The sequence below is a fragment of the Sparus aurata genome, chromosome 16, assembly GCF_900880675.1.
Source record: "Sparus aurata chromosome 16, fSpaAur1.1, whole genome shotgun sequence".
Lineage (NCBI taxonomy): Eukaryota > Metazoa > Chordata > Actinopteri > Spariformes > Sparidae > Sparus > Sparus aurata.
This window is the reverse complement of record NC_044202.1, coordinates 24,749,710-24,775,877: the sequence shown is the minus strand read 5'-3', so window position 1 is coordinate 24,775,877 and position 26,168 is coordinate 24,749,710. Positions and strand designations below refer to the sequence as shown.

At 40.3% G+C, this 26,168-nt stretch overlaps 1 protein-coding gene across 2 annotated transcripts; it reads right to left on the bottom strand.

Annotated features, from left to right (window-relative positions):
• Positions 1-1,868: 1,868 nt before the first annotated feature.
• ttc7b (tetratricopeptide repeat domain 7B) lies at positions 1,869-26,168 on the bottom strand. Of its 2 annotated transcripts, XM_030391386.1 has the most exons (23): positions 25,968-26,168; positions 23,675-23,829; positions 23,517-23,592; positions 23,291-23,383; positions 22,347-22,510; positions 21,121-21,242; positions 20,450-20,528; positions 19,584-19,759; positions 19,331-19,394; positions 19,092-19,229; positions 18,676-18,864; positions 18,390-18,507; positions 18,075-18,132; positions 17,350-17,422; positions 17,032-17,192; positions 16,837-16,953; positions 15,837-15,934; positions 15,021-15,341; positions 12,990-13,040; positions 9,076-9,216; positions 6,787-6,989; positions 4,186-4,259; positions 1,869-3,773 (listed from the first exon to the last, which is right to left on the bottom strand). In XM_030391386.1, exons 1-23 carry the CDS (start codon positions 26,086-26,088, stop codon positions 3,626-3,628), a joined length of 2,940 nt encoding a protein of 979 aa, XP_030247246.1. In that variant the 5' UTR covers positions 26,089-26,168; the 3' UTR covers positions 1,869-3,625. The 2 variants fall into 2 exon arrangements, with proteins under 2 accessions (XP_030247246.1, XP_030247245.1); XM_030391385.1 differs by lacking the exons at positions 12,990-13,040; positions 15,021-15,341 and having other exon boundaries at positions 25,968-26,166.

The following is a 26,168-nucleotide window of genomic DNA, read 5'->3' as shown; positions in this document are numbered from 1 at the left end:
TGGGAGTTTGAGGAGAGAGCAAGAGAGGAGACAAGTGGAGGGGGGGGGGCTGAAGAGGTTGAAAGACAATAATAGAATCCAGGACTTGAGGGAGAGGAAGTGAGCGAGGGATGAAAAGAGAAAAGGAAAACAGATTCACAGTTCATCTTAAAACCCATAAAATCTCCTAAAATACCTCCCTCTACCTCTGATTCAGAAGTTGATTTCCTGGCTTTTTTAACAGCTGAAGCTAGTGGAAGTTTTAAGCCCAACAAAGGCACCACAGGCTTCACTCTGTTGAAATACTGGGTATGTATGTCAGTAAGCAGTATTGAGGTATATAATTACTTTATGTTGTAACACTGGGACTGATGCTACTTCCAAGAATGCAAACAATGTAGCTGGTGATACTGATTGTGGCATCATTGAGATGCAGATATAGAGAGAAGGGAAGGTATTAGATTTATCCATGTATCTCACACACAAACGCAGTCAGAAGCTATGGTTATGTCACTGTCTGAAGAGTATTAATATATATTGCTGCTCACTGCTTGCTAGTGAGCTGCCACTCCACTGTCATTAACAGAGTTTCCAAGCCAGAAAATTCTCTTAGATTCGCTTTAAATTCATCTCACACATTTACACTCGATGTGTACCTCACACGCACATACAGACATACATAGACACATAATCCCCCACTCCTGGCTCCAACTTTCACACACATGAATATTTCAGTTTTTCACCTGACAGCCTGAAGGTTGGAGTGGTGTGTTGGGCTCGGACTTCCCATGTGGCATACATTATCTTAGAGGTCATTATATTTCTCTTTTTCGTTCTGAAATTTCCCATTCATTTAAGTCACAAAACTTCATAGGAAATTTACCATTGTAGATGTCAGATTTGAATATTTATGTCAATGTTGCACATGCACATGCAGACCAAGTTATTACTTCATTTTAACAAATCATGAGCCCTGATAATCACCTTCTAATTACACTGTTGTGACTTCCAGTGTTATTTCATAGACAAAATAAATAGTTTGAATATTACTCAGTCATAAGTGCAGTGTTTTTCAGTCCTGTATTAGGGGGGCTGCTCCCCTGCATGTTTCCCTGTCCCAACACATGATTCAAATCAATAGGTTGTTATCAGGCTTCAGCAGAGCTTGATGAGGAGCTGACCATTTGAATCATGATCCATATTTTTAAGTCTGGGTGTCCCTGCTCAGGCAGCTGCCCCCGCGACCCGGCCCCGGATAAGCGGACGAAAATGGATGGATGGATCCATATTTTACATTAAAATGCCAGATAAAATGTAATGGAATAAAAGTTATATTTCCCCAGAAAAGTAAATACAAAAGTAATGAGAGATGGGTAAACATTTGAACAAAGCTTCTTCCTACTTTAATGCAGGTATAAAACCTGTTGTCAACCTTTCTTGGTTTTGCATATTAAAAAGGGTGTTAAAGTCCAATCACTATGCAATGACAAGACCAGTACCAGCTCTATCTACAGTTCATCTCACGACTGAGGCCATGACCTTTAAAGGAGACTAACTGTTACCCGAGAATCCACCAGGGAACTCGGGGGGGCTGTGGTGTGTGTCAGACTGAGCTGCGGCTTCCTGACACTCTAGGACAAAGCCTGTCAGCACTGTAATCCTCTAATAAAAAACATACAAAAGAGGCACACCTATCCATTGACAGACACACACCCGAGAAAGTAACACACACTGCTGGCCCCGAGGTCACAGCTATAGGGAACACCACACACAGACACACATTTGTACGGACAAAAATATTTTTAAAATGCCGTCTCATTTTTAACCATGAGCATAAATGTTTTCAGTATTCAACATATCAAATGTGACGAACAGACCAGAAGTCCTGCTTGTTTTTAATCACTTTTATTATCTTTCATCATTATATCATTCTAATTTCAGTCATTCATTTACAGCACAAAGGACTCACTGACTGACCTCAAATCAACAAACTGAATCAGTACATCCTTTTATTCCCTCCAACAGCCTCTCAGTAACATCAATCTCCAGAAAATAGAATTATAATTTACTTCCTAAAATCATAACATCAGCATACACTTGGAACAATCAAATATACAACAATAATTCTTTGCATTTATAATCAAAAATATGGAGGAAAAACAAACTTTATTCATCTAGTTGTATGTAACATGACTAACAGGACACAAAGACAACACGGCCACTGGTTGCATTTACACATGACAGAAAATCTGATCTTTTTCAGACATTGGTTTTGTTCAAATCTAAATGTAACGCAGGACCTCCAAGTTTACGACCAGTTTAAATGAAACTTGACTGGTCATCCGCTACATTTTCAGGTTTGTGTTGATGACACTTATTTATTCAGAGATTATGACTATGGCTTCTCATGCTAAAAAAAATAATCAGCTTTTCCAAATAGTGATTTAAAAATGTACAATTTGAATATTGTAAAGAGATTTGTTTTACAGCAACAGATTGACATATTGCCGATTTGCTTTTTTACTGAGAATTAGATGAGAAGATTGATACCCCACCTGCATGTGTATGGCAATTATAAAGCTAAAATTAACATCTTGTTAGCTTAGCATAAAGACTGGAAACGGAAGGAAATGGCTATTGTTGGGAACAAAATGGGCCTATAAGCACCTTTTTTTTACATAAGTAATGTTCTCTTTTGTTCTTCATATATGCTCATCATAGTTATTTTTCCACTTGTATGACATTTATTTTATCCGTACAGAAACCCAACATATTAATTTACGAGTTTAGTTAGCTCCTCTGTTCTCCTGTGTGTGCAAATGCAGCCTGTGTTTTGGCATTTAAACTTTACAAATTGATTCCTCAGTAATCTGTGGAACATGTCTGTCAATGTGCGGTTGATTCCCAAAGATCTGGCTGTCCTGAGCCAGCGATACAGCAAGTGGGTGTGTGTGTGTGTGTGTGTGTGTGTTTGAGATTATCAGTAATATTTGGCTTGTGAAGAAAAGAATTATAAAACAGTTTATTTGCTAGATTTATCATCAGTGTGTGAATGGAAAATGAAACTGTGTGTGCGTGTGACATTTTGGACTAAATAACATGTAAACAAAATGTAAACTCTTAGGCTTTTGAATGCTAGGAACTCAAGCTGAATCTTATTTACATCTTTGAATGAGACATAACAAACACACACAGTATACTAAAAATCACACACAACTGGACAGAAATGCACAGGCAACATGTTGGCACACATACACAGACATGGGTGCACATGTACAGACACAAACAGGCACACAAAAAGTGCAGATCGACCCACACCCTCACACATGCGCGTGCTTGGCACACACGCACACACATGCACACACGCACACACACACACACACACACACACACACACACACACAGCAAGGCATTGTGGGACGGGTGGGGGGGCAGGGGGGGCAAGCATGGATGTATGTTCACGTGAACTATTTGCATTTGTATACAGTCTGTGTGTCTGTGTGTGTGTGTCTGAGGGCTCGGCAGTAAAACCTGTGTAAGTGGCATGCAGGCATGCTGTGTGTATATGGGGTGTGTGCAGCTTGCAGGTCCATCATTTGTGCCACTGTGCTACAGTACTGAGGCTTTCACTTTGAAGGTGTGTGTCTCATAGTGCTCTGGGTATGATGGTGAAGGGCAGGATGGGGCTGCTGGCCTCCAGCTCCAAGGCAGTGAGGAAACACTCGGTGGCAGCGGCAGCGTTTCCCTGAGCCTGCAAGACCTCACCCAGGCTATTCCAGACATCATGAGCCGTGCTGAGGAGAGGAGAAAAGGGGGAGAGGTGACAAGAGAGAAAATTGAAGCAGGGATGGAGAGTGGAAAAGGGGAAGAAGAAGTGAAATCAAGCGGATAGCAGGGGAGGCAAGTAGGAGGAGAACAACGAAGGAGGAGAGAATAAAAAGGGAGGAAGGAAAGAGAGAGGATATGTGGAAATAGAGAAGGACACAATAGGACATAAAGAAGGAGTATGGAGGGAAGGACAAAGGAAAGGACAGGAGAGGAAAGGGAAGGTATAGAGAGAAAAAATGAGGCAAGGAGAAAAAACTACTGTGGTGAGTACACAACTCCGAGCGTTAGGGATATTTTAGTGTTTCATTTGATTGTTTACTCGGACAAATCTGAAATTTTATTTTGTGTTTTGTAAATATCTACACACACACACACTACCTGTTGACCTGCACTGCATCCCGCAGGACCTTTTCAGACAGACTGTAGCGCTGCAGCTGGTGAAGAATCAGACCCTGCGGACAATTAAAAAGAAAAAAGGTGGAAAGAAGAGGACAGAGGAAGAACAATATTAGGCGCACAGTCTGTTACTATGTTCTGATGAATGTGCACTGCTAAGCATTTTAATTCAGTTTAAGGCATTTTAATTCAGTTTAAGGCAGTACAACTGCTGGTGATGATTCTTGTTGGAATTGCGAGACACTTTTATGGGAATTACTTACAGCAACAATTCTAAGTGCTGTATGGTAGGCAACTGGACGTGTTTTAGTTTCATGAAGACGTTTCAGCTCTCATCCAAGAGGCTTCTTCAGTTCTAACTAACTGGAGAGGAGTTGCAGGCTTTACAGCTCTGAGTGGGAGTGTCCTTATAGAGTCGTTAAAGACACGTGTAAGATCTGAGTTTCAGAGTCATTAGAGTCACATTTGGGTCGTTGGTCCAACTAGGCTCGGTGAGCCCAGGTGTGAAGGGTTGTTCAGCTGTCTGGGGAGGTGATAAGTAATGTCTTAGGCCACCTCCTCTGTTCAGAGACAGTCGTTCCAGTTGGACATAGATGGATTCCTTTACTCACGTTTCAAACCATCTGTCTTCTCTTCCCAAGATGTTTACATTGCTGTGCTCAGAGGAATGATTTTTTGACTTCAGATGTAAGTAGACAGCGACTCTGAAAATCACAGCTCACACGTGTCCTTAAAGAGTTTAAAAGCCTACAACTCCCCTCCCATTAATTAGAACTGAGGAACAGCAACAATGAAATTGCACATTACTGGTTTATTATTAATTATCTAAAGAACTATTCTATTCAATACAATCCTATTTTATTCTACAGCAGAAATTAAGTCAATGACATGTCATCGAGTAGTGAGTGACATTATTTTCATATGTTATATCCTTTAAGATGGAGCTACAGGTGTCCATACATGATGATGAAGCAGAACAATTGACTCTCCTAAATTGCTTCCCCTTTATTCTCACACATCCCCTCTGCTCTGAACTTCCCTGAAGAATGGCATAACGTGCTATAAAACCGATCTGCTCTTTTTTAAAATGTTAATGGGAATAAGAAAAGTCAAAGGAATTTCAGAACAAAGTGGTGTTTTCCCCTTTTGCTTTTGAGTTTCCCAAAAAACGCAAAACCGATGAAAATATGGTGTTCAAGATTCTTTTTCTTTTTGCCTATTTCATGGCTTCATTACATGGAACAGCTCGAACAGTGACAAGAAACAGAGTGAGAGAGAGCGGGGATGACATGCAGACCTCCCTGTGGTGTTCAAGTCTGACCAGAATGAAGGACATGTATAGTATGTTCGTTTTACATCTTGCTTATCTCAGGTATCAGGTTGGTGTTATGGACCTCGATCCTTCAAGTGCCAAAATTAAAAAAAGGGTTTGTTTGTGCGTGTGTCCAATCAGAACTCTTTCCGCAGTCCAATGTATGTTTTATTCCTCTCCACAACCACCTGGCGACCCCTTTTCAGGAGGAAACCAGATTCAAGTGACTTGAGAGAAGTGAACAGTGAGTCTCATTTCACAGTATTTACAAAAATGATTTTAAAGTGTAACATTTTCATGTAATGGATCCTCAAAACCTTGAAATACTCTTCAACTTAATAGCCTGGAAAAAAAGGCAAGTTGAATTATTTCTGTTGTATATGTTCTGACGCATTATAGTAATAATTAAAGCTGCAAGCAGCGATGAACGGGCCCTCGGTCCACACGCATCGGGCTGTGGCATGCTCACCTGTTACCTGGTGTGATATGCATACTAAAGTTTGCAAATTTATGTGAATGTAGAAGGCAGGGATATACAGCAGGGTGTGCTATAGATTCCCTGGCCACACCCACACCTAATGATGTTGAATTATCACATTTTTCGCCAGATGTGACGTATATTCTGAGTATGGTGAGTTCTGGGGTATGTTCAGGCCTCCAAAAGTGCACTTAAAGTAGCAGAAAAATAATAATAATCCGGACAGATTCAATAGGTCGTCGCACTGGTTGGGCCCTAAAAATACAGGTTGCCTAAGTGATGTCATCATAGACATGGTGGATTTTTTTAAAACTTTTTTGTATTGTTGGAAAATGTTTACATTGCATGCTGGATGTGGATTGCATAAATTTGTGGTGTCATACTGAACATGTAACCACTCATTCATTCCATTTGCAGGAAGCGAAGCACGGTTAGTCAGAACGGAGACAAACTGACTCTTGGAGACTTTTATGGTCCATATTAAGACTACACTATATAGTTGAAGTGACTCTTGATATGGTCGATCTTCCATGTGGACTTGCAAACAGAGAGCTCAGTGCTCCAAATGGAATAGTGCCATTGAGAAAGAGGCAGAGGGGAGCTAAAGAGGGCCACTGTTCTGTTTTCACAAGAAGTCTAACTGCCTGTCATCAAGGACTGTGGCTAATTACCTAAAACACACAAACTCTTGGGCTCTACAGATATTGGAGAGGGCAACATTTGTTTATTCTCAAGAGACCAATCACCAGGACAGAGCAGAAGAAGAACATCGTAGGCTGAGTGTGTCCATTACCAGTCTCTGCATGGTCTTGACGTGCGTAGGGTTGATGGACAGGGCCTCTTCATACCAGCGTTTGGCTTCGTCCATGTTCCCTCTCAGCTCGGCTATCTGCCCCCTCATGTACAGCACATTATGGGATGTGGGGAAGAGGTTAGCGGCCTCCTGCGTGCAGGCCGAGGCTTCAGCTGGCTTCGACATGCCGGTGTACACCTCAGCTGTCAGAAACACAGACATGGAAGACAAGGGGTGAACATGTTTGTGTTTTAACTACGAGAGCAGCTTTTATTAGTTTGTGGAACATTCAACTGTTTCCAACATCAGTATCTTTGTTGAATCAACTGGCAGCCTGCTATAATGACTGTAAACAAATGAGATTACAGCCATTATAACCAGCAGCTTCTGTCTCATAAAATAAAGACCACACTTCCCGTGAATGCTGTTGTTACACAATCATATCACAATTTTTAAATCTCTAAAACTGAACTGATTTATTAAAAATAAATATTTTACCAAAAGTCTAGATGTTTGGGGTTTAAGTAAAAGAGCCATGAACAGAAAGCGATTTTTTTCATGAAGAGATGTTTTATAGAGAGCAAAGGCTGCAAGAAAGCACAACCTCGTTTCTCTACTCTAAACTGCATCAATGAGAAAAACATTTTCAGCGTCAAGGTCACCTAATGCATTCTGTTTACTGCTGTGATGGAAAGATCCAAACAAAGAGTGAGACAGATGGAGGAAATTAGTTTGAACGGTCTGTCTGTCTGTCCTGTGACTGGATGATTATATTAGCTGTGTCGCCAAGCTGGAAATGACCACCTCTGACAGGAAGCAGCTGGAGAGATAAACAGCAGCATAAACAACTTTTGACTATGGCTGTGTGTGTGTGTGTGTGTGTGTGTGTGTGTGTGTGTGTGTGTGTGTGTGTGTTGTGTGTGTGGTGCCTGCATCTGTTTATGTACACTCTCCAGTCTGCTTATGATTATGTCTGCTGGTGATGTAGAAATGAGAATCAGGGCTCCAGTGCGCTCCAAAGGAAATTTAATCTGGTGTGATTGCAAAGATCATCAAGCTGCTGCTGCATACAGTCTTATGAGCTAACGCCTGCACACTCACCAGACTTTAAGTCCATTTGTTAGATGATGTCTATGCTGGATGGAAGATCATGTGTGTCATGAGGGAAAATGTTAAGTTAAAGGTTATGATGCAGGTTTGAATTTGATAGTGGACAAATATGGCCTTTTGGTTGAAAACTTTTTTAGTTGAGCAGGCAGTATGACCAGACAAACGCTTAATATTATTGTAAACCACTCCTTTTACGTTTGATTTATTGACTGATGTCAGGATGTAAAAATATTTTTACATAACAAGAAATGCTTCTATAAGACCTACACAAGCTTTTAATATACTTTGCAAATCAAGATGAAAACATGTTAGGTATATTTTCCTTTGAGGCATCATTGACGCTGGGTATCATACAATCATCTAAGCCAGTTAGTCCTCAGCTGTTTTTAATCTTGTAACCCCAAAATGAAGCATATCTCATTGTGACCATTAAGTCACAGGTTAAGGCCTTTTGGTGTGAACATGGGTCATCGTCAGCAGGGATTCTCTCTCTTGGACTTGTGTTGTTGTATTTAAAGGGTTGTTTCATGCCTGAATAGGAACGTATTCTGTATTTTTAATTATTGAAAGGATTTTGGTGGGCCAAGATGTAAATCAAAATTTCATAAAAAAGTAAGACAATTTTTTGTGTAACAGAGTTTCTTCTTTATTTCTTCAACTATCTAGTGACTACACAGATTTATTTTTGGATCCCATGATCTCACAGGTCTTAGTCATTGTAATGAAAATGTTAAGTTCTTCCTAATATACGCTGATGATGCTATTCACTAACATAAAGGAATATTAATTACAGGTTGGCTAGAGTCAACGAGGCATTACTTGCTGCATGTTTACAAGCCTGCTGACCGATCCGTCCCCACATGACCAGAGGCGTGTGCCAAGACAGCTTCAGAAGGACTAAATGCTACATAAGCCAACAGGATGTATCGGGCAGGTACAACAAACAGAAATTATTTTAGAGCACGTTTAAGACATAGTATTAGTTTAATTGTAAGGTAACATTACATTACATTATTGTGTTTTTACAATGCTTGTGTGGCTGTGGTCAAACAGGAACCAGATCATAATCTCATCTAGTCTTCCTCTCTGTAAAGCCTTTAAATCTAAATATCAAACAAAGAAACAATACCAGCCTACTGCATTTGTCTATTGCATTTTTCTGTATGTACGTGTATATACCTGCATGGAGCCAGATCTGAGCCAGGGTCATCCATGGGTGCAGAGGTCCCTGTTTGGGGGCACTGCTCTGCAGGGAGGAGGCCACCTCAGATAGAGCCTGCTCTACACGACTGGCTGCTATAGATGTAGCATGAACCGAACCTGGAGGAAGAGAATCAAACCATCACAAAAGCGTCTTCTACATGTACTGACTTCAACTTCAGCAGTGTTAGGCAGCCATGTGCCACAATGCAGGGTTTTAACTAGACCAAACACAGCAGCAGGTTTCACTGATCCCCACAACTTGAGAGAGAAAAGAGGAACAGTGAAACGTGGAGTGTTTGTATGCAGTAAAAAGCTCAGCCCACATTGGCACACAGTTTCCTGTCCCTGCACTAAAGCCTTTAATCAGTCCACACCATTCCACACGCTGCAACACACAGTGTTATGGCCCTGGATTAACCAGGTTAAAATGAATTAATTTCTGCACCGTCATGCATAAACACTGCACCAATCTGCACTCTGCTGATTAGTAAGTGAAAGAAGTGTGCCTCTGATTTGTCACTGCATTTAAATGACAACAGATTATTACAGGGACGCAAACGGGACCTCAGATGCACACTGCAGGTCTGTGAAAGCAAAACATAGTATGATGTGTGTATCATCAAGCCCTGTTAATGTTACATAAAACAAACAGTGTATATGAAGATTTCTGACCTGCCATTCATCTTTCCCTGTCTACTTCTCGTTTGGTTATATTCTGTTTGTCTGATCTTTCGTTACAACTAATTCCACTGATTTAGACACAAATGTCTACTATGATCTGTTCTATGTGTGATCAAATCATTTATATTAGTAATTCCAAAGTTATTTATTCTCTCTTGGCCTAATTAAATGCTTCAAACATACATTTAGTTATAATTATGCCATACAGTACTGGACTTTGATGTAGTACACAACAGTCTCACTTATGGGCTAGTTTTTGTTTTTATAAATTGCTGTGTATACTGCTGCCGAAAGGGATTAGATCATATAATTATGTAAAATATGGACAAAAACTAAATTAAAATTGAGTGACAGTCGCAGCTCACTGAAATAAGACCTTAGCTTAAATAAAAGATATCACATCTATTATTATCCCGCCCTACACTACCAAACACTCTTGGCACCTTTCACTACTTTTAAATGAAGTGTGTGCTTGTGTGTTACAGGACAGAAGACTACCCATGTGTAAGATAGAAAATATGAACATAAAAGCTCTGTAGGACAAGTGGATTTACGGAAATGGCAAAAAAGATTGCTTTCCCTTGAAGGGACATTTTGGGAAGCTAGCATACAGCAGGCCAGACTAGTCCAGAACATTTTACCAGCATATTGAGGCAAACTGTATTTTTTCATAAATTAGCCTAAATACTGATGAAAATCATAAAACATTTTGTTTAGTGATGTGTCAAGTGAATCTGAGTGAATCATAAATCACTACATCATGCCTTATACCTTCCTGAAAACACTGCTCTTAACCTGCACAATACCTAGATCTCATATGGACAGGACGCATGCCTTGACAATGACAAAGTACCTTGTTTCAAAGTGACAAAGTGCTACTCAGTCAGTGATAAGTCAGAAGTAAAGAAGTGGCCCTGTATATTTCCATATGGATTGCTTTCACTTAAACCATTTTGTGCCCAAATATTATGTATTACATCTTTAAACTGGATATTTGTATAAATAAAAAAACAAAACAAAACAAACTGACCAAACCTTGAGGCAGAAGAAAAATCTTGTTTTAGATATGTTGAATCAAGTTTACAGTTATCTGCAGGGGCCTGTGCCTAAAATGTGGACGATTCACACAGCAACACATGCACTTAAGCTGCTCACTGAATTAAAGGAATACACTGACATGAAAAAAAATACCAATAATCGCCACAAAAGAAGCTGGTCAGTGTGCATTTCCCCAATGTGCTTCCAGTGTATTGAATATTTCAACAGCAGCATCATGACGAACGGTTATTATTATATAAATAAAGTGTGTCAAGTGTGCTCAAGTATAAGTAAAGGCAACAAACTAAGTGCAATTTTTTTTATAGATCTATAGAGTATCTCATTACTAATTCTTTGCTTATGACCATTGATATGAGCTCTTGATTAGTCAGTATAAAGTACATATTAATGCCATTTTATGCATGACTATATTCTACAACTACAAGGCCATTAACTAAGATTTTTCCCTCAATAACCTATAATAAACAGGTAATAATTAATACATTTTAAGTGAAAATCTGATATCGTGACAGCTCTTATCCTTATGTGACAAAAGGCAGAACTACAAATTATGACACTTAATAGTTTCCAAATAACTCTAAATTAAGTCTTTTGAACACACAATATGTTCAGGGTTTCTGCAGGTCTGAACAAGTCAAGTTTGAAGACCTTTTTAAGACCATTTTGAACAAAATTTAAGACCTTCAAAAATAACAAACTTTTTACATCCAAATCTGTTGCCAATATGTTTAGCAACCGTGTTCAAAATCTAAAGCACCTCCGCTTTCAACGTCGGAGTTGAGCCGAAGATGGTCTGAACGTCGCTTGAATGCGGGACGGCAGAGGCAGTGCAGAGTTCGGGACGAGCAGAACTGGATGAACTTAGACCAGGAACTGGTGACAAGTGTGACTTAGCTGGAGACTTTTAGATGCCAACTGGTGTTTTCCCGATTTTGTGTGTGACACCAGAGCTTTCACACCAAGTGTGCCCAAGTTGAGGGTTCTCTTGCAGAGCATACACTGTGCTTCTAATTCATTATTAGGTACAGCTTTTAATCAACTGAATTCTGGTTGTTCAAACAAACACTTGTTAAATTTACACTTTCCCATAGATGTAGCAGATTCCGCTGTCGAAGTCTTGACGAAGTGTGCGGTGATAAATTCCGACCAGGCTGTTGGCAAAATGCCACTTATGTTCCTGGTTACTTGAGGAAGAATTAAAACACACGGAACTAACAGTGAATCTCACCAACACATTTCTCCAAAGGTAACGACGGAAGTGGTAAATGAGCATACATATTTAAGACCTAACTAAATGTAATTTAGGACCTGCAAAATATGGACATTTTTAAGACTTTTTAAGACCCGGCAGAAACCCTGTATGTTGCACATTCTAAAGTGACGACTTAACTAATTCACTATTGCAGTGTTTTTCAATCCTGGTCCTGGGTCCCCCTGTCCTGCATGTTTTATATGTATCTCTTCCTCAACACACCGGATTCAAATGACCCATTCATTTGGTTAATGCTTATAATTACTAATTAACAGCCAATATGCTACTAATATACATGCTAATAAGAAACTACTAAAGGGTTTAGCTGTATGCCTTAAATTAAAGTGTTACCCTGCATGCAATTGTTTCTCATGCCAGCAGTACTGTTGGTATTAGTATATGTCAGTATTATAACCACACTTCAATCTGGAAGCTGCTGCTTCTCTCTCTCCTTTTTTGTGTCTCTCTGTATCATTTGCTCTTTCTTCTGCTTTACGTAAGACGATAAACATGTCAGAAATGGTAAATTAATCTGCCTTTTACATCTCAATGTGCTGTAAAAACACACCATCATCGTGTATTGTGCTGTAAAGGATTCCAAAAGATTTTTGGAGTGATGTTCCCTTGTTCCCGATGTTGTCTTTGTATTCCTTTAATTGTATTGTCTTGTATTCCATATACTGTACCACCAACAGGATAATAGTTCAGCGCAATTTTCAAGGAAACTGGCTGCAGACATCATGTTAAAGCATAGGATATATGTACATATTTTCTTGGCACGGATATTGTACATATATCGGAACCTCGTCAGGAAAAGGAAGGTCAACGGGGACCAAAAAATGGATGGAACAATGGATGAAAAAAAGGGAGGTCAGATGGAGGTTAGATGGCTACTTACAAACAGAAAACATGGAGGAAAAACCAAGAGTGTTAGCGTCCTGAAGGCCGCCTTGAAAAACGGAGGGATGGGAAAAAACAGAAAATACGATTGTTAATGATTGAGAGAGAGGAAGAAATAGAGAAGAAATATCCAAATAAGGATAAAAAGAACGCTGATCCTAGAGGGAAAACCGTAGGGCACAATGAGATGTTCATATTTCGCAGTAGCCTTTTTGACCACATGACTGCATGACACACACTGCTCCCACTTGTGCCCTTTATACTCTAAACTGTAGTAGTAATAAAAGAGCCTCATCTTTCTCTGCTTTACAACTTGTGCGCTCATCAATTGTATACATATACAGTAACCAAAGAAACTCCTCATAATTTTAATCATTGTGATCGACTTACTGTCACAGTTTTAATGTCACTGTCCTCCTGCTGACTGGGAAAAATTATATCTTGAGAATTTTTTAATGTAGCTAATTCATTTATCTAAATAACAGACATCATTAAAAGATGGCAACGAGGACAGACAACATAAGGTTGGAACCGGGAAACGAGACAAATTAATGTTGGCTCAGACGAAAAATCTTCACAGAATCACAGAAAGGGAGAGAAAGGAGGAGGATGCAAAACAGTAACATAAACAAGAGACCAACGGCTAGGAAGAGCAGAAAATATGAACAGACAGTGAAGCTGTAATGTGTAAAAGGAAGGAACTGTAATATCAAAAAGAAGCCCAGCTGATCTCTAAATCCTACCTGCAGGTGTAAGTGTGTGGAGTTTGAACATGTTGTGAGTCAAGTGAGTAAGTTCACCTGATAATTTCAGTTAGTTGCAAAAATGCCAAGTAACTGCAGCAGGATCAACTGCACTCTAACCCACAAGTTCTATATGTTATAATGCAGAGATTTACAGCAGGTCTGAGAACTGTGACTGTTACTATGCACGACCATTACTTCCTAAAGGTTTGTCATCTTAGTTTTAAACTTCCTGTCCATGCTTGTGAGGTCTGAAGGATCAGAAAAATTGAAGACTCATCTTCTCAACAATCTTAGGGATTGGTCAAATAAAGGAGCTTTACAAGTTTTTGGGCCATTGGCTCATTGGTCATCTTACTAGTTAAGTCAGTGATGAGAAAAAATCCCCAAATTATCCAAATGTTTCCAACAAATTATTCACTCCCATATTCCATGCTAAAATTGCAGCAATGTCAGATGACAGCACCACTAGCAAGTAAGACAAAGGAAACTATTCAAAATCAAGTAATATTATATATAGATTGGTCTGACAGTTTCACACTTAAGAATACAGAAATAAATGTAGTTGGCACTTCCAATAATTGGTTTCAAGAGTCCCGGGCTCATTTATGACTTTAGTTCCAGTCTGGTCATGGTAAACTGTTCAACTGAAAGTCATTGAATGTGTCAATAATTCATTTATACATATTTATATAAGTCTGTATTGTTTAATTTGTCAAGATCTGTTAAATATCTGGCATAGGCTTAAATTGGCTTAAAGGTTACCTTCAAAATAAGGTTGCTTGATGATTTGTTGGTGGAAATTACTCTTCAATACTTTATCTTTCACAATTTTAAATATGGAAGATAAGATAATAATAGGGCAATATTACTGATAATGTTATTTAGTGACTACAGAATTTGTCCCCCCTATTCCAGGAGCTCCGTCTTTGGCTCGTCGACTTAAATGCAGCACAGCCAGAAAGGAAGTCCACAGCAAGCAATACTTCCCTAGTAAAGTAGGAGTTTTAAAAAAAACAGCCTACATCAGTTACATCAGTGAGTTCATTTTTCGGATTCTGAACATATATCATAAATAGCTGTGTCACTGTAGTCTTCTACTTGGAGTATTTCTAATGGACATTTATTGACATACTGCTTAACACAGAGCACCAGAGCAAAACAATATTGGGAAATCTTTCATTATTTAAGGTTAACCAATGAGCCAATCTTCCAAAAAAAAGTGTATTCCTTAAGGTCACTCTCCACACCATGCTACAGGCCAACGTGGATGTAAAGGCAGATACAATTGGAGGAGAGCTGGCGGAGTGTGACGTGGCTGCAAAAGGAGTGAGTCCTGGTCTTGGTGGGCACAGGAGGAGGAGGAGGAGGAGGAGGAGGAAGAGGAGGAGGAGGAAAAAAGGATGGGTTTTTAGGTGGAGGGAGAGGAGGAGGCTGAAGGATGAAGACAGAGGAGGAAGGGGAGGACAGAAAGGAGGAAGGGGAGGACAGAGGAGAAGAAGGGAAGGATAGTGGGGAGGATAGTTGGGAGGAGAAGGTGGAAATCGTGGATGAGGAGGTGGGAGTGAGCAGTTCAGAACCAGAATGAGAAGAGGAAGAACCTGAGACTAGAACAAAGGAAACAAAACAGAAATGAGTGAAATTAATCCAGGAATAAAGAAACGTAAACAGGTTACTGGTTCTCAATCTGCATACACATTTTACGGCATGGAAACTATATTTCTTATTCTCCTGTTTGTTACAGCTAATATCTTGATAACTCCCAGATTAGGCAGCAATTGAAAAAACAAATGAAAAGAAAATCAATATAAAATCTAAAATCAAATAAATCAATAAAAAGAGGAGTGGGAAAGATTTTTTACAGACATTTTCCTTGAGTATCTGTAGACATGAGGAAGAATGATTAAATTAAAGACCTCAGAGTCATTTCTCCCTCTTGATGCCCTTTCATAATTAAATCATTACTTAATAACAGGTGATTTTCCTTGCACAAAAAACAACAGGGTTTCAATGGGGCAGTCCTAAAGGTACCTGTCTGGAACGAAATGGCTTATCTGTGTGTGTGTGTGTGTGTGTGTGTGTGTGTGTCTGTGTGGGCATACCGGTCTCAGGGTCACTGAAGTCAGGCAGAGTCATGGCGTTGAGCTGTCGTCTGTCTGCAATGGCTCTGTCCAAAAGACTGCTGCCACGGCCGGAATCACTGCAGCAAACACAGGTTTAGTGTTAACTAAACATTTACACAACATGGAATAAAAACCAGGAAGCACCTTACAAACTATTTCTTATGTGGAGGTAAGTTGTGACTCCATATTTACACCCAGTTTGTTGCGTAGCTATCTGAATTAACTGAGCCAATCTATGACCTATTTCAAAGAGTAGAAGGTGTAATATTAACTAATACTTTCCAAAAATAACATTACACAGTATTGTTTGAATTACAAAAAAGTCTAATACTGTTAGACTATATGACTAAATAGCATTGGTTAGGTTACATCTACAAAGACGCTTTAATACAATGTCAGAACCAATCGGCTATCGTCCCACAATGATTTAACACACCTGTGTCCTGCGCTGCCGGCATTTCCATTCACACAGAGGTCTGATATTAGTGCAAGATTCCTGCCTCGAAAAGGCAGTGTGAATGGGGCTATTTCGATTAAGCAACTGTATTTGAGATACAACTCTAGATTTACTCAGAAGTCTTACGATACCAAATCTCGTCTTTTCCTACAGATTCTGCATTCATGTAGTTACGTTTATATAGATTAGGTTTGATATATTGTTTGGCCTCCTAAAACCTTTATTTTGTCTGTGTGCGATTCTACAGACACCTCCTGTTGACAGAGTTGACTGCTTTTGATTGGATGGAATCACAGATGTTTCCTCACAACTGATTTACACATTAAGTGTTTACTGGCAGCAAATTCCATTAAGTTTACTGGTGCAACCCGATTAAGTTCATTACTAGTTCAAACGGCTAAGACCAAAGCAAACATCAGGATTACTATTTGCATTTGGTGTGTGTGTGTGTGTGTGTGTGTGTGTGTGTGTGTATTTGCATTTGGTGTGTGTGTGTGTGTGTGTGTGTCTATGTGTGTCTACCTGGGGTTGGTAAGGTTGTAAAAGCTCTTCCAGATCTGCAGCATGTGTTTACAGGTGAGCAGAGCTTCCTCTGGTCCTCTGCACATTGACTCCAACTTCACCTTGGTGTACAGCAGACTACAACACACAACAAGATGACACTCAGCCCAGTGAAACAGATAGAAAAACACTTGAATGGTAATGTGTGAGTCTCACTTGAAATTCTCAGGGTACTCGGACAGAGCCATCTCTATAATATTTAGAGCGTCATGGTAGTGTTTCTGAGCAGAGAGCAGCAGGGCCAGCAGATGAAGAGAGTGGACATCGTCCCCTTGAAGCTGCAACGCCTGTCGAACATAGCCTAGTGCCTCTGGGATCTACACACACACACACATATACAAACTACAGGTTCACTACAGTCGGGATACAGAGCACCAAGTAAAATGACAGATGTGCTATTCCCTGATCTCCGATGACTTTCTGTCTCTGGCAGCCATGACTTTTACATACATATATCACTAGACACTGTGTTACCTGTCTGGACACAGCAAGCTGCAGTGCCAAGTAGAAAGCTGCTAGATGGTCAGTTGGAGACAGACTCTGAGCTCTACGGAGAAAGAGAGAGATTTTGTGTGTGTTCAGACATGCTGAATAAAAAGTTAAATAAGATTAAACTTTAAAGATCCCTGCGGGGAAATTGGGTCGCTGCAGAAGCAAAGACAGCAAAGTAATGGAACATGTAAGAAATCAAACCAGAGGCTATTTAAACATTTAGACACATTTAGAAAGTGTAACACCATATTAACAAGCAGAATGACTGCGTATAAAACAGGAGGCTTTCCTGCAGCATTTTATCAATGTGATAAATTATGTATATTAGGACCATTTCACCGTATTAATTTATAAAACATAGAGCGCACTCTGCGCAGTCTGGGTTGCAGACTATATCACAGTCTCCAGGAGGAATAACATGTGTAAAAATATCAAATATCACAAGTATGTGTGTTACTAAAGCTCTTTTCCAATATAAACTTCACTTTCAGAACATATTCATGATAGGATGTCACAGCATACACGGCATATGACAGATGACAAACTGTGCAAATGATGCAGGTAAATATAAAGGATTGATAAAAGTATAAACTCAAAGCAGTTTGCTCACATTCTGTTAGTCTGTAAAGCTGTGCTGTGACACAATGATTCTGAGGGAAATGTGGGTGTAAATGAGAAAACAGAGAGCAGCATGGCTCAGTCCCAACCTCTGGAAGGCTCCCAAAGCTTTCCTCTGGTACTCCTCCTGTGTGCTTCGCAGTGATGCTACAGAGACACAGAGAGAAGGAGTCATGGACAGAAAGAGGGAGACAGAACACAGTCAGTTGCATTATTAATTATACAAGAAGAGCATGTATCAGTGAACGCATCTAATAATATAATGTAAGAGAATACTTGAGGTCTTGATGATGTATTTTTTACATTTCACATGAAATATGTGGCTTGCTTTCGACAAATTGTCCTGATTAAGCAAGATTAATGTCAATTCTAGTCTACAAGATTACAGACAAACAGAGACTTACCATCAGTGGCTTTGAGGCTGTAAACCAGCCCAATAGCCAAGTAGCCTTTGGCTCTGAACTCAGCTGCTTTCTCCCCCATGTCAATCACCATCTTTGCAAAGCACTCGCCTTCATCCAACTGGACACAAAAAGACATAAAACAAGAGTGAACACAAGCAGAGAAGAGATTTGGGGTCATATTAGATTAATGTATATTTCAAACAACACTACCTTAAGAAAAGCTCATCAAAAGTCTTTAAGATACTTCAGCAACTATCCAAGTGTATGTCGATATGATGGTCCTTACCCAGTGCAGAGGTCCAATACACAACTTGACAGCCAGCAGCGGGATGGTGGGGTCGTCAGGCTTCAGACGAATACACTCTTTAAGGACTTTAACAGCACGAGCTGATTTCCCAGCTGCCATTAGCGACAGGGCAAGCTGGTACCACAGATGGAACTCCTCAAAGGCAAACTTCATGGCTCTCTCCAAACACTGGAGAAGTGAAAAACATGACACATTTCATCACTGTTATCAGCTTTTAGCTCCATGTAGTTGTCTACTGTCATTTCAGAGCAAATTAGACTGTAACCTTAACTTGCTTGAATGTGCAAAGGAATGAAGGTGATATTTCATGTGGATGTACCATGGGTGTGGGTTTTGAACAAGTTTTTACAATCACTATGGTTGGTGACCATGCAGCCCACACAGGGATTACTCACCTCTGACAGCATCTCATACTGCCCTCTCCTGCCCAGAGCTATAGTCAGCAGGTCGTACACCACAGAGGCCGACTGCAGGCTGATGATACGATCATTGTTGTGTTCAGGAATCCTGCTCAGGACAGCATCACGGTTAGCCTGAAACACACAGAAAAAGATGTAGAGGTGGCACTGTCAAAGCTGAGGATCAAGCGTTGTAGACGGCTGTGAGTATTCTCCAAAGAGTGTTGGATTCTCACCATGGACTCACTGATGAGCAGCAACAGCAAAGCTTCTTCTGTGTTCTCTTGAGGGCAAAACAGACTGAGGGAGAGTGATGCACAAAAAAGATGGAGTTGGTCAAGGAGAAGAGAAAAAGGAAAAATGGAGAAGAAAGGGATAGGAGAAGATGGAGGGAGAAAATGTTGAAAAAGTACACTGGCAACAGTTTGATTTTGGCTATTTTCCACCGTATTCCCACTTTAGCAGCAGCAAACACACATTATCACTTACTTCTCCCCCGAGTACACACGTGGGCGTCGGCTTAGGCTGTAGTTCTTGCTATGAGTGTGTCCTTGCCGTGTGGGATCGTCCAATGGCGACACTGTGGGAGGGTCTTCCAGAGGAGACCAGTAACTCTGTTCGCACATTCCTCTGAGCAAGATCTCTGCAAGCTGTCTTGCTATGGTCTGCAAACACACACACACACATGCATATACACAAATGAACGTTTGGCAAAGACACTGGTGCCAACACAGCAGCAATCTGTTAACTTGGGGCTTACTTTGCTCCTAATATACCCAGAAAACATAATATTAATGATTCTATCCCCGTACGGACTGTAATATGGATTCTGTTGTCATAATGTTTATATTTATTTATATTTATAATCTACATTTATAAAAGTTTGAATTCAAGTTTTGCATTACAGCAGTGTGTTAATTGTTGGGTAGCTATAACTAACTATAACTAGCTATATTACAGGAATAGTAGAAGAGTTAGATGAGAACATTGATACGACTATAAATATGAATCAAGCATCAGCAGCCAGTTAGCTTAGCTTACGATAAAGACTGGAAACTGGGGCTAACACCTAGCCTGACTGCATCAGAAGATAACAAAATGCACCTTGCTACACTAGTAAAGCTCACTATCCAACATGCTATATCAATATAAAAACCAAAGCATAGAAATTATTTGTTTGGTGCCATGTGCTTGACCTCGGACCTTGTAAGGAGAGCAAATAAATGTACGTATAACACAAAATGTCAAACTTTTCCTTTAAGTAAGTCAAAGGGAAAGCCTGAAGTGATGCACAAAACATATCCTGATCTCAGACCAACATAAAGAACAAGCCAGCCTCTCAGCCCATCCCTCACCATTCGAAGGCTCTGGGTGGTTCTGTTCTCAACAGCTCGAAGAATCTCCCGAAAGCGGCCCACGCCTCGTGTCAGGTTGCTACGGCAACGCGGTGAGGAAACAGGAAGAAAAACACTTGTCAGAGTCTGTAGTGCCTGTATGTGTGAATGCAAGATATCTCAGCAGATGCATGTGCATACTCCAAAATAGATCCAAAACATTCTCAAGCCTTTAACTTGGTGTTTAGATGATGCTGTAAAGCCGAGTAAATTACATCTACTGACACTAAAGAGGATCCATTGCAGGATCGATGGACTAGCACTGAGCAATAAAGCAGAAAAGGACAGACAACTGTACAGATTTCATCCACTTTCTTTTTGTCAAGCACAAAGCTTTAGCAGCTGCTGCAGCCATCAAACAACACTGTGGGAACACCATTCCACTGCACTGTGTATGTTACTTAACTATGTTCACACTTTCTGCTTTTTGTCAGCAGCTTTGTAACACCATAACTGCAAAGTGGGCGGAGAGTGCCCACAAAGGATTGCTTTTGGTTTCTGTTGGGCAACTGACGCCCTTTCTAAACTAGAAGTTTGTGAGAAGTGTACATAATGGTTAAAAGCAATTGTGACTGACAGGCAACTCTCGATTTCCCTTTCCCTTCACATCACCAGCTGTTTCCCTCTCTCACCCGTTCTTGAAGTGGATGACATGGGCTCTCTGCAGGCCTGTCTCCAAAAAGTATCCCAGTTCCAGGTCCTGGGCTGTTGGTCCGGGTTTTGGGCTGCGATTCTGCATCCCTGCTGACAACGCCTGCATAGATAGATGTACAGGGATAAAGAAAGGCATTCAAAAACTAGAATGGCACTCAGTAGAGCACAGACAGACCAACAGTTCCCTCTTGTACTCACTCATAGATACCACCAACCTTAATATGTCTGGTTTTTTTACATCAGGATGCAGGCATTATCCCCCGAGAAATTTATGAACATGTTGAAAAACACCCTATCTTGGAACGTTCAAGAGATTTATTAAACATTACAGGATATGTTACTTTATCTGGATTATGACTAAAATTACAGATTAGTTAGTGTTTCTGTCTTCTGCGGGACTGTATGAAAAATCATTAATGGTAAAACATAGGTTTATTGGCCTAAAGTTTTGCTGTGCTGGATTATAAATCAAGGTATTACAGCAACATAAAGTTGGAAGAAACATAAACGTGTTAAAATCTGCTAGTTTAGTTTATGTGTTAGGGGCATTTACGCTTTGTTGAAATGTTCACAACAAGCGTTGGCAGCTCTCAGAACGATTAATTACATCATTGTTTACATTCATGAATAATGTGTTCTTTACATAATATCCTCTGGATAACTTAAAGTGAAATTAATAGAGCTGAAACAGTATTCATTGATTAATCCATAGACAGAAAATTAGTAAAAAAATATTTTGATTTTCAATTAATCATCAAGTTGAAGAAAGTTTGTGTCTCCAACCCACATCCATGTTTAGTGACTTTATCCAGGTGATATCATTTTCTTTTATTACACCTACATACTAAAATGATGGTGTTACACATTCTATTGTATTCAGGCATGAATTTATTGAATATATCTCACATGAATGAAGCTTTAACATTAACGTTGAGACTGATTAATATCCTTCCTGTAATGAGGAAGAGACCTGTTTGCCAGTTGGCTAACATGGGCTGTAACGCATTAGTCAGATTTGCACGCTGTCAGCAGATTATTCATCACACACCCACGGTGAAGGCTGGGGACTTAGGAGTCAAGGCGCTTACAAGATATTCGGTGAGTGCTTGTGTGACACCACGTGAGGAAGTTGTCAAAAAAGTGTGCCAATTACACATATTCTATGTTAACATAACAAAAACAAATCAATCCCATAAACACACACCTTCTCAGCCTCCTGCAGGTACAGTAGAGCAATGTCTCCCGACTTCTCATAGCAATTGATGATTTCCTGCTCCCGGTCTGTTGTGCTCCTATTTGACGCTGGAGACCCAGTGTTCTTATTGGATAGAGAGGGAGAGGCAGCTGGGACCTTTTCTAGACACAATCCTAACAGGAGAGAGGAGTGCTCAGGGTGACAGATATAAACAAAAAGCAACAAAGGCCAAAAGTTACTAATCAATATCTAGTAATCATTTTATCCATTTAAACCATTTCATGTAAATATTTTTAGTATATTAGTTTGGTTTAGCTGTTGACATCCGGGTAATCATCTTCTCCTATTGAGGATATCAGCTTTGTGACTCAACACGTAATAACTAATATATTGTCATCACATTCCTATCTCAAATGAAATTACCTGACTTCAAAACTGCTCAAGCTGTTACACTGACAAATCTGAAAAGAATAGAATTACTTGACAAATGCCGACCAAATATCTATCATTCAAGGTTGACTACGGGGACTGATGTGTGACTTTGTGTATTTATTCATATTAAAGTTTATCCCTCAGCTGGTGATCAGCAGTGACACTGTAGTGCCACCATGTGGAGCAAAGCAGTAGTACAGATGTTAAGGCAGACTGGACTGATTCAAAATTGATTGAAAACTCTTTCCAATCTGTACACCCACAACAGTGTGAATAATCTTTTAAATTAATTTAGGATGTCAGGCCTTCCAAAAAACTTGAATTATGCCAGGCCAGCTGAAAGACGCCATTTCATGTTATTTTTCAAATTGTTTTCTGACAAGTCCTCGTCTACTTCAGTTATTTTGGAGAATGCTGAAACGCTGACGGCAAGTGGCAAATTTTTTTTTTTTTTTGGGGGGGGGGGGGGGGGGGTGAATTTATGGCTGGTTGACTGGGTATGTGTGTATGTGTGTTTGTACCTTTAGTAGCATATGCCTCTGCTATCATTGACAGCTTATACACAGGAGCTCCCACCAGCTGCATGTCATCCAGGTTTACCTTGTTGTAGTGCCCTGTCAATACATCAGTTAAGTATCAAGTCCACTATTACTTCATGCATACAATCAATAAAATTCTTTATGTTAATAAAATAATACTGAACAAAGAATAAACCAGAGTAAATAAACCAAACAACAGGGGGGTTACCTAAAGCATCTCTGTATTCTCCCTCCACGTAGCACAGTTTGGCCATCAACAGGCTGGCTTCCTGCAGGTAATCGGCCTGGAGGACAGCACATATAAGAATTTAAAAGGTCAAAAAGTCAGTCAGTCAGTTTGTCTACCATGCCTCCATCTACAGTTACCTTGAGGTTTCCTCTGTCCAGAGCAGCAGTGAGGTGTTTCCTGACCTCCACGAGTTTAGGTCGTGGGCCCCTGGGACTGGCACCCTGTTTGATGGGGTTCTCCTTCAAGTATGTCTGAAGCTTGCATTCCCCCAGCAACAGCTCCCCTAGGTCATCTACACACACACACACACACACACACACACACACACACACACACACACACACACACACACACAGATGAGATGAGAAATCATCTCATCATCTCCATCACTTGGACAGGCTTTGGGTACATAAATATAGTCAGTCTTGCATCCATCTGCCAATTTAAATCTAAAATCAATTTACAACAAACCTACAATAAATCAAAAAAACCCCAATGGCAAATTCACTCCATGATGGCAGTGGCCCCTCAGTAGGAGACAGAAAATAAAAAAGAGCTCAAGGCATCAACCTGAACTACAAAATCCCCAGATCCCAATGGCAGACACCACAGGACAACCCAAGAGGTGCTGTGTCCATGCCTCGATGAGTCAGAGCGAAGATCCATACTGATCCATAACGGGGCTTCCCACTGAGGGTTTGGAAGCCAGATCGTTGCTATGGCTTATTTTTAACTGTCCTCTGGGCCCATTCTGAGCAGTTTTTGTGGAGTGACAGTACTGTTCTAATGGATGGGGGACACAGCTATCTGAGAGTGTTGTCATTACAAGCGGGTTTACTTGGTCTGCAACAGTGTTTGGCTGAATGTCAAGAATACCAGGACCCAAAGTTTCTCTGGAGAACATTGGATTGGAACAACATGATCAGTTTTATTAAATTCACCTGTTAGTTATTAAATGTTGTGGCTAAATGCTGTACGAAGAAACACTGCTTACACACATACCATCCAGAATTATGTAGAGCTTTAACGCGCTTCTTAATCCTGTGGGTGTGTGTGTGTGTTCAAAAAGGTGAAATTAGCAATAATCCTGTTACTGTTCCCAGTCAGTGACCAGAGCTCACAGTGCTCATGTGCTAAAATGACATTCCATAATGGCAGCAGCACATTTTAATCACTGTCCAAATTATACTGTTACACATTAATTCTATGCAAGAACATGCCAAAGCATTTCCCACCAAGATCAAAATGTTAAATAAAGCTCTAACGTCTTACATCAATGCTTTCTGAAGTTATTTAACTTAAAGTCAAAAGATCTCCCGTGCTATTTGGCCAAATTGCTGCATGTACGGTCAGGGGATTTTTAATGCAGTCACTAAAGCCATTAGTATATTTTTACTTTTTTTGTTTTTTTAAATTTGGCTTACATCTACAAAGATCTATAAATATTTCTGTTTCAAGATTTCTTCCAAGGACTTAATAGGAGACACCAATCACACCTGAAATATTTACAGTTAGCAAATGCATTCATCACCACCAGCAGTCTGCCATGGGTATTTGCAGGGGTGAAAGGTTGGAGCAACATCTGCAGCAGTAGAGCAAGCACATTCATGACAGCATCTAGTTAATTGTCAAGTTGGAAGATCGATTAGATCAGAGCGAGCACCAATAGAGACGTTTCATCATAGATTAAAAATAAATTTAATGACAGCAGGTGATTTTAATATGTGATTGCGTTTACATTAATTTATTTTAAATCTCCCCGATTGTAAGGCAATCATGTCACAAGGCAACGACATGTCAAACCTACATATACCTTACAGGGAGGAATTTGCTCATTCCCGTAGTATTGGTAATATGTACACCAAAATATTCCTCTCTCGTTAACAGATATCAATATCATGATGCTGTGCTGCCAGTAGTGCAGTGGGCAATTCAGCATCAGCCAGGAGTTTGGCAGCTAGCATGCAGACATCACGCATCTTAGCCACAAAGCTAACTTAACTGAACCTAGTTGCTATGCCGAGCTGTCAGCAAATATCTGCCCATTTAGAATGTGATTATTATATCATACAAGTCAGGCAAAAGACGACGTTAAATGTACAGATATTTTAATGGGGTTACGCCTGACGGGAGAGCAGAGTGAGCCGGGGGACTGTCACACCACAGCGACCAACACTCTCACTGTGACTTCTCCCTACAATAAAAACAATGTATCCCGGTGTGTACACACCACACTGCCCAGAAATGGTCAAATCCCCTGTGGAAACAGGCATGTCCCTTTCTTGACCTTTGCTAGCTAACTGACTCTAACCAGAGTACAGTGCTGGAGGACTCACATCCACGGCTTTCGCTGTCAGGAAGTACCGAGGACTCAGACCAGGGAGGAGGCCTTCACGCATTCAATGAACGAACAACCCGAACATTTCTTACCGTTTGATATTAGTTTGGCTGAGAGCTGTCGCACCAGCTCCGGTATCTTGTCCCATTGACCCTCTGAACGGCACCGCTCTATCTCGGTCTCCAGTCGTGAGCCAGACTTCCTCGCTGTCATTTTGGTGAGTGGGCTCAACTGGACCAAAACACTACAGAGGAAGGATCCCTCACACTGACGCGTACGGGAAATACAGCTTC